A 10,110-nucleotide genomic window follows, 5' to 3' on the forward strand; every position below is an offset into this window, starting at 1 on the left:
CTAACCGAGATTAGTCGATTAAATCTTTTAATCATTATTCTATATTTATAGGAATTTTCTTATGTCATGTCAACACAATGATAAATAGTTCATGGTTACTATTGGAATTTGTTGAAAGAATAATGTTTTTAAGTGAAATTAAAAAACTCAACAGTCTCACTTTGCTTGGAGGAGGAAAGTTGAAAGGTTTTATAAGCCTTAAGTTGCGGTCCAACATTCTTTTTAATAAAATATTTATTTATTTATTAATTAATTAATTTAAATTTTTTTTGGGTCTTTTGGGCTTGGACCGTGTGTTGACCAAGTCAATACACACATGCAACAAGGAAAGAGCCGTTGGAGAATATCTCGGCCATTATGATAGAGTCCTTGGTTATAGAGTCGTTTATAATAGAGTAGTTGGTGAAAGAGTCGTTAGAGAGCCGTTAGAGGCCTTACGCTATAAATAGAGACTTCATTCTCTCATTATAATTTGCACCAAGTTGAAGGTATTTACCTCTCAACTTCTCTTTCTCTCCCCTTATATTCCGCCAACGCATTTCCGACAACCTTCTCCCTCATTATTTCCGTGGCACTTGAGAATTGGCACAGACAGTCAAAATGGGAATTTCGAGAACTGACACAGGTAGTCAGTATTGTGGAAAAAGAATTGGTACGAGTAGTCATATTGTGAGAATTCGAGAATTGACACTGGTAGTCATATTATGGGTGTATTCGAGAGTGATTCTTACAGTGCAGTAAGAAATCGTATAACAGATAACTGAACTGTTTTATCCTCGGGACGGTGTGATTGATAGTCAGCTTGCACAATTTTAGCAATACCATGAAATGTCTTAAAGAAAATGATCTGGTCATGACTCACCTATTAATAATTATTTCGTGTCATTCAGAATTGTTGCGAGCTACGGTAACAACAGTTACTAATTAAAAAAGACTTACAATTTAGATGTGTTTATCAACTTTTCCCTATAAATAAATTATTTTCACTTAAATGGAAATTGGAAATAATAATAGGTCAATAGATATATTGAGTAATTAATATATTACAACAAAGAAAGAATTAATTAAGGCATCTTGATTTCTAAATATGACTGATAATATGGTAAAAATGTTTATATGTCAATTAAAGTGTAACAAAAAGGGATCAATTCTTATATCCTAAAAATTGTATTACTCCATGTGTCATGAATTATGATTGGCATCTTGATTTCTAAATATGACTGATAATATGGTAAAAATGTTAAAATGTCAATTAAAGTGTAACAAAAATGGATCACATCTTATATCCTATAAATTGTGAAAAAATGTATTTAAATTAAAAATTTAATTATTAAGTATTTTTTATTAACTATAGTTGATGGCACATAAAGTAACACAAAAATTGTAGGACAACAAATCTACTCCTACAAAGAGAGTAATCATTTCTTGATTTGACTAGTATCTAATGCATTTGTATATTCTTTGTGAACGATTCAACCATTTGCAATCTACAAGGAGTTATGAAGGAATTATAAGCATGGTCTAATTTATGAAGCATTGGAGTATTGCTTTGTGTGTTGCCAATACTCCTCTTGCTTATTGTGTTTTAGATTACATCAAAGATTGGTTATGTTATGAAACAACCTTAATACTCAAAGTCTTGCATGTTTCTTAAGTCTTTCGCCAGCATCTTTTGCATTATCTGGGACAGGCATGTTGCATAATAAAGTAACTATAGATGATGATATGAGGGATCTCTTTTCTGAATTTGAAGGATCAATCTTCCACATTCTTACCTCCCACACCTGTTCCGTGGAAGAAGATGAAGAAATATGCATCAAAACAAGTTTTTTTGTGATGATTCTCTTTTGATAGATGCCTACACCTTAATAACAAATATTAAGACATATTCCTCTTAGGAAAAAAATTACAAGACTTAGTTTTTGTATATCTTCATATTCTTGAATTTGGATCCTCTTCATTAATGGAGAGACAAATACACCCAAAATAAGAGAAAGAATGTAATATAATTTAATATTTTTATCCATATAACATTTTTACCCATATATATAAGTGCAAAAATATTCAGTGCTTATCCGTTAATAGAGAGCATCCTAACTTCTGCTCCTACCTCCTTCAAAAAGTTATTGGAGTATTGGACACATGATTTCCTTATCATTCAGTCCCTTTCCCAAAATGCATAAACTTCAGGTTTCAATAGTAGTTGGAGAGGTGCAGTTACAGGAAAGAATCCAAATATGTAAAAGGTGATGATTATATAGCTAACAAAGTGTGCGTTGATAATATGCAGGAAATGGAAAAGGTCAAACTATGTCAAAAGTAGCATAATGATATCTTTTATTTCAAAAAAAAAGTATTACTCTATCTATAATCACTTGTAATTAATCAAGAAAATAATTAATTATTAAATTTTTAAATTAAATATATTTTTCAATTAATTTTAAATAAATAATATATAAAATGATATATTTTTTGGACATGAAATATACTTCTACTTGTATAATATATAATATCTTGAGCCTATCATCAAACTTAATGCATGTGCATAGATCATCTAAAAGCCTACGATGGTCTAGAAGTATATTTAAAAACTTATTTCTCATATAAGATTTTTTAAATAAACCAACTTCTCTATCTTTAATAGCGTCAAATCTATAAATTATTTTATTTGATAATAAGTTAAAATTATAACTTATTAGATATTTATTTCTCCTACATGTAACAATCTCAACATGTAATAAATCCCATACAGGAGGATCTAACACAAACATTTTTAGATTTACTTTTAAATAAATTTATCTAACACTAATAATTTAATTATATTTTTGTATATTGAAATTTCATATATAATATTTTAATTATCTCAAAATATATAGTATAATATAAATATTAAATATAATATTATTAAAATAAATCAACTTATTAGATTTAATAAACTAGATAATCTAAAGTCTTAACCGTTAAACTAAATATGATTTTTTTAAAAGTATCACCGCAATTTATTTATGAAAAACCTTAGCACCAGTCTGTCTATGAAAAAAAACCTAAGGTAACCTATTAAAGAGTAAGGTAATAGTTTTAGACAGATATTGTGTACTATTTCCAGCCCAAATTAAATGTCTAGTTCACAATTTTCCTTTTAAGCATGACTACACACATCTAACGTGTTAAAAGCAAACTATCCTAGATAGATATATAAATTGACTTTTAAAAAATAATACAAATAATTCTTAGATAATATATTTAATGTGCATAAAATTTTATATTAACAACATATATATTATGCTTTTATTTTATATTAGAAAAAAAAATATATGTAAGATTTTTTATACTATCAATATATAATCTAAAATGTATGATAAATGATACATTGATTGTGTATAAAAAATTTCTTATTCGTGAATAGATATTATATTTTTTATGTTATAACTATTATTTTACAATATTTATTATTTTCATTTAAATACTTGAATGATATATAAACATTAGGAAAAAATGCAAGCTTTAATAAAGACAGACAGAAGGGATAACATAAATTATGTGACAACCCCACAAGTGTGAAAATGTAAAAGAAAAAAACTTATATTATTCTTACCACTGTGCCCGATTATTAACTTCTACAAGTTTATTTCTTTATAACTAGTGTGTAAAGGAACTTCGTGCTTGTCAGGGTGTACTTTATATTATATTTTTGTGTGTTTATGATAATGTTTAATTTAAGGTAAGATATGTGATTATTTAATGTATTGGTGGTGGTTGCTTAAGATTATATAGTTTTTTTGTAAAAATTAAATAATATGAATGACAAAATAAGAAATGAAAATTACACCATGAGAGAAATTATTTCAAGTTTTGGTTTTATATATAATATATATAGATGAATGGAGGGGACCCACAAGAATAAAATAGTGGGGTATTCGGCATTTAAATAAAGAAGCTTTTTTAGTACATAAAAAAAGAAGTACACATTTTTTAATATATGTAAACTTTGTAGGGATTAAAAATAATATATCCCCACTTTGCTAAAGTTCACAACAACGGATGGTTGTAATTAGTAAAATAAAAAATTTCTTACTCTTTCATTCCTATTTTATGAATTTTATTCTTAAATAATCATTCTTAAGCTAAGGGAAAATAAGGATATAGAAAAAATTAGACATGAATACAAAAGTGTATATATGTTATGAGACCCAAAAAATAATAAGAATGATATTTCTCATTATAAAGAAAAATATAGATGTTATTTTTTATTTTATGGAAATTTATAATAAATTATAAAATAGTATGTGAGATCCAAAATTAGAATGAAAATATGATTATTCTTTAAAATGATCTTTTTAATAATAACAATTTTCAATTATATAAATAACATGGTTGAAATATATATTAAAAGAGAGAGAAAAAATATATGCACTAATATTATAAAATTTTTATATACTCACATTATCATTTAAAATTTATACTTAATTGTTATGTACGTATAAATCTTGATACATTTTTATTGGATCTATTCAGTTCCCAATTTTCCAGTTGTCACCGTTCTGGCCACAACTTCTGCTAATACAAGATAAGGTGCGTTGAAGAGTTGAATTAGAAATTGATTGATTGGTACTCTTAACCTTTTTTCCACCCTTTTTATTATTCTCATATCAAATTAGTCAATAAATCTTATTACTCAAGAAATTGATATCTGGCACTTTATTAATCAATCATTGCCAAAAAATTAAAAAGTAGTATTTTTAATAAAAGTAATTAATACTGATAGTCATGTGTATAGTAAATAGTAATATGTAAGAATAGGTAGTTACTCCATCCATTTTAGCTTTTTTTTTAAATCTTATTTCAATTTTTTATATTTTGTAAACTTAATATATTTTTATAATTTATTTTCAATTATACTGTTATTTATTATTCATTTATTACTCCTTATTTCTCTATTTCATTTAATTTAGTTTCTAATTTTAAATGATTTTATTTTTGTGAAATTAAAATAAAAAACTAAATCATCATTTAACAATTTCTTAAACTATAACCATATAAAAAATATGGAACCAAGAAATATTTAATACTTTAATTTCACCTGATAAGAATTAGCTAATCAATCAATTTCTAATTTTTTTTAGTATTGGATAAGGAACTAAGCTTTTCGGGTGTATGATTGTATCTTCCAATATATGTTATTTGTAGGAATCAAACTTTTGACATTATAATCATCCTAAAATTCTAACAAGTCTTACATTACTAGGTTAATGTCTTATTGAATATATTTGATTATTAAAAAAAATGAAAATCAAACTAAAATCATGAATGTTAGCAACAAACAAGATTAGTCTAACAAGAATAGTCCCCAATGGGCATAAAATCTCCTAAAAATTAGTCATAAAAATATTTAAAATCTATCTTGTAAACAATTTTGGGTTTTCTATTTTGAGAGGAATTATGAAAATGAGCACCATTGAGACTAACCTGAACGGTTTTGCCACTATTAAGAGGAGTAGCTTCAGCAAAGAGAGAGTCACCTAACTCAGCACTTTTCAAATGGTTTATGCTTAGTTGAAACCCAGCCACTCTTTGATAATCAGAAGCTATGTGCGCTCCTATGCTTGCCAATGACTCAGCTATTAATGCTGATACCCCTCCATGCAACACCTTAAACGGCTGCAACACATTATGCAACTAATTTTACCTTCTTCTGTCTTAAAGACTAAAAAACTGAAAATGATATCGAATAAAGATCATCTTCATTATCAGATAAACAACCACACAATAATAATTAGAAGACAATATATAATGACACTTTTATTTTTTATTTACCATGAAATTATATTTTTGTTATTGAAAATATAATGAGAAAGAAGCATTTGGAGATGATCTTGTTCTAAATTATCATACCAAGAAAAAATGACATAGGTTACTTTATTTATTAATGATTGATTTACAACTTAGACATATTAGTAGAAAGATTTAGTAAGATGATATAACATTACTCGTAAATAAGAGATGTGATCTGACCTGGCAGCACTTCTGGGTAACAGTGAGATGACCAGCAACCCTTTGAGGTGATAAATATTCAATCTGAAAGCCAATTAATTGGAGTGGAGCATCAACTTCAAAGGTCTTCGGAGTTGACGATGATGGTGGCTGGTTTTCCATGAACAAATTGAATCAAAAGATTTGGTTTTGTCTTTATTTTCTTTGTTTTATTGAGCCACAAACAACAATGGGTGTTTGGAATTGAGTTTAAGAATAAGATAAGGTGCCTTGGTGGGTGGTTAGGTAGGTGAGTCTCTTCCTCATTCTCTCATTTCACAACGTGGGAGGTGGGGAGAAGTAAGTTTCTTTATATAAAAAAAGCTATTAAATTGTTATTATACAATTCCCTACCCCAATAAAATATGATTGTAAAATCTATACACCGTAAAGAAGTATATATAGTCAGTGTATTATTTATTATTTATTTGAATTATTTTTTAAAGTCAATGATAATTGAAAATAAATGACATAATAATAATGTAAAAAATTCTTATACTATCAATTTATACATTTTATAGTACGAAATAAATATTTATGAGTTATAACCTACTCACTATGTATTTAATATTCACATTGTTCACGTTGTGGAATAGACTATACTTTTAACACAATGCAATTTGTAAGGTATATTTTTTACCCATACTTTCCTTATATTATATTATTGATAATTTAATATTACAGTATCATTATTTTATATTGAGATATAGTTATTGACATTATTGATACATTTTGAATTTTTATTATAACATACACTTTGTTTTGTATATACACACTCATTTTCTCTAACTATTTGTTTTACTAATGATTTGCTTTTTGTAATGATTCATTATATAATTAATTTCAGGTTAGTGAACCTCTCAATAATCTGTGAATTAAGTATAACTTTGACAAAAATAAGGAAGATTAATGCATATTATTTGTTTGATTGAGTTATTCGTCTTATAGTTTCTACAACTATTATAGAAAAATCAATGTCAGCAATGAAGGCAATCAAAACAAGATTGTGTAATAACATGGAAGATGATTTTTTTTGCAGACAACATGGTTATTTATAGTGGAAAAAATACTTCAAACTTTTACATCTAATCCAATCCATATTGAATTTAAGTCTTTAAAAGAATGACACTTTAAGTGAGTGTACATTTTTCTTTAAGATCGCTAGTTCATAATTAATATAATTTACAAAAAATATGTCATTTTCAAACTTCAAAACAATATGTATGTTTCTTTATATTATATTTTTATTGAATTAATTTTAATTATAATTAAATATTGTTGTCCCCTTCAAACTTTTGATCATAATTAGTCACTGATTTATGATATTTGAGTACTATTTTGAATTATTCCATTTTCATATATAAAAAAGTTCACATAGAAACTTATAAGGATAAAAGTGATATTCACTCAATATTCATTTATTTATTGTTGTTATTATATTAAATAATTCCACCTTTATTTTATTGTAAGTATTCCGATTATTTAAAGTGTTGTAAATATATTTATGAATAACAACCTCAATATAACAAATTGGTTTTATATTGACATAAGAGATTTTTTATACATAACATGACTTCAGAGAATTTTAGCATGTATGCATGATTTTGGGTATTAATACTTACATCCTTTTTTAAAGACATGCATCATACATATATCATTCATGTTAGAGGTTCATGCATAATCAATTAAGTTTTTTCATAAAATCGTTACTCGATTAAGACTTTATTTAATTGATTAAGTCTTTGAAAATGGAAAACTCGTTAATCGATTAAGGATATGGTTAATTGATTAAGGTAGTTTATGTTTTGGAATCATGGACGTTTTAAAGAAATGTTAATCGATTAAGTGACAATTTAATCGATTATCCCTAACATAATAGCTTGAAAGTGAAGGGCATTTTACCATCCTTTCTCATATTGCAAGGTAAGTGGAGTAATATAGAAATTTGATACAAAAGTGATACACGTTTTTCAAGAAGTGATTTCTGAAAAGAGAGAAAACATTTCATATGAAAAAGACATTTTTTGAGTATCTTTGGAAAAAAGTTTATCTTCATATCTTGGGAGTTTTTCAAAGATTTCCTTTTGTGAATCTTATTCACTCATTTTCATCTCTATGTGTGAAATTCATCAAATAGTTGTGTTCTGAATTGTTAGTGTATGTTTGAGCACATTGAAGTGCATTAGAAAGTTGTAGGGGTGTTCAAGTCCAGACCGGTCCAAAAAAAAAACCGCAAACCGATCCAAAGTAGACCGAAACCGTAAAAACCGAATCTATTTGGATCGTATTGGATTTATTTTTTAAGGACCGATCGGTCCGGTCCGGTCTTCGGTTTCACGTCTGGGATCCAGACCGATCCAGACCGGACCGATATTGTTAAGTGTATCTCCTAATTTTTATAAAAGTATTCAAGATAGACCGTGGCACTGCAGAATCTCTAATTCCTCATTCCTAAATCCCTAATTCCTCCATTGTGATGAGGAAAAGTAAGATGTCAGTGGAAATAATTTTTCCTCATTCCTCCAGAATCACTAGATAGATGTTGAATGTTCACTGCAAAATCCTTAATTTTGTTGTTTATTTTTTGTTGTTGCGTTGTTTTTATTATTAATTGGATCATGGAATTGTTAAAAATGATTGGATCATTAGACTATATTGATGTTTCTAATCTTACTACTAAAAGAATTAAATATTTCTTCATTATTCTGGTTGCTTCCTTGTTGGTGTTGTGGGCTGAAATATAAGAGATTTATATGTTAATATAAAAAAAAAAGACCGATCCAAACCGGACCGAAACCGCATATAATATTTGGACCGGATTGGATCGGACATCTTAATATAAATGGACCAGACCGGACCAGACCGCATACTAATTATGTGTTTGGATTGGATGATTTTTTGCTTAAAAATCGATCCAAATGGACCGCGAACACCCCTAGAAAGTTGTACATATTTTTTACGGTCAATTTGTAAATTTGTCTCTATCAGGTTATGAGGTATCACCTAGGAGGAAGAGAGATATTTAGAAGAAATCCTAGGCTGCGGTCAAGGTTCAAGAAGAGGTCTCATTGAGTATACTTAGTTAGAAGTGGTGAAGAGCCATTAGAAGCTAGGTCCAAGAGAAGTCTTGGTGAAGAAGTATTTTGTAACAAACATTTGATTTCTTCTAGTGAAACAAATCTCTTAAGATTAGAAGGGAGGTCTGAATGTAGATTGCATGTGGATTAGCAATCGAATCAAGATAAATTGGTTGTGTCATCTTCTCTCTTACCCTACTCTTTTACTTATTTTTAATTATTGTAACACCGCGAATTTTACGATTTTGAATTATAAGATTTTATTAATATTTTTATTAATTATATATTCGAAAATGAATTTCTGAGAATTTTCGGTAAAGAATTAGACGAAACTCTAGTTGAGTTTTAGTCTTGTAATTTTATTTCCAATTTTTTGGTGAATTTTAGTAATTTTCGGAGACAGTCGGTTCTGGACCATTGTCGGGGCCGAAATCCACCCGGTACGGCTCAAAAAGTGGTTTTTGAGTTCCGTAACTCGGAATCGAATTCCGATCGCATCGTTGGCTTCGTAATTTCATTTCAAGTCAATATAGACCCTGAATACACCCATACCCATTTTCTAAATAATTTTCACTCGGAATGCCGAAATCCGAAATTCTAATCGGATATTATGATCGGGCGATTTATAATATCCGATCGAGTATTAGCCGATAATACTCGAGCATGTTTATCGCACGTGTCCGTGAAGTAGTCGTTTCGTAATGGGATGCGAGATTTGCCTTTTCATAAAGCAAACCTCACATCACTCACCCTAATGTCATAGGAAATCATCATTAGCCACCCTAGGAGATTTGGTAATGATTTCCTAGGGGGAAATCTGATTTCCTCCTCTCATTAAACACTCCTCACTCCACACTTCTCTCACTTTGGCATTTTCAAGAAGAGGTAAAAATCACTATCTTCATTTTTCTCTCATTTTCTCACTTACTTCTTCCATCTTCAATCTTTGATCTCTCAACATTCAACCAATGGATGTTGATGAGATTTAAGTATGTTGTTCATG

At 28.1% G+C, this 10,110-nt stretch overlaps 1 protein-coding gene across 1 annotated transcript; it reads right to left on the reverse strand.

Moving 5' to 3' along the window:
* LOC109359258 (1,4-dihydroxy-2-naphthoyl-CoA thioesterase 1-like) lies at positions 1,498 to 6,321 on the reverse strand. Its single transcript, XM_019603852.1, has 3 exons — positions 6,013 to 6,321; positions 5,467 to 5,658; positions 1,498 to 1,784 (listed from the first exon to the last, which is right to left on the reverse strand). The coding sequence occupies exons 1-3, from the start codon at positions 6,151 to 6,153 to the stop codon at positions 1,632 to 1,634; spliced, it is 486 nt and encodes a 161-aa protein (XP_019459397.1). The 5' UTR covers positions 6,154 to 6,321; the 3' UTR covers positions 1,498 to 1,631.

Source organism: Lupinus angustifolius, chromosome LG11 (assembly GCF_001865875.1).
Source record: "Lupinus angustifolius cultivar Tanjil chromosome LG11, LupAngTanjil_v1.0, whole genome shotgun sequence".
Taxonomy (NCBI): Eukaryota; Viridiplantae; Streptophyta; class Magnoliopsida; order Fabales; family Fabaceae; genus Lupinus; species Lupinus angustifolius.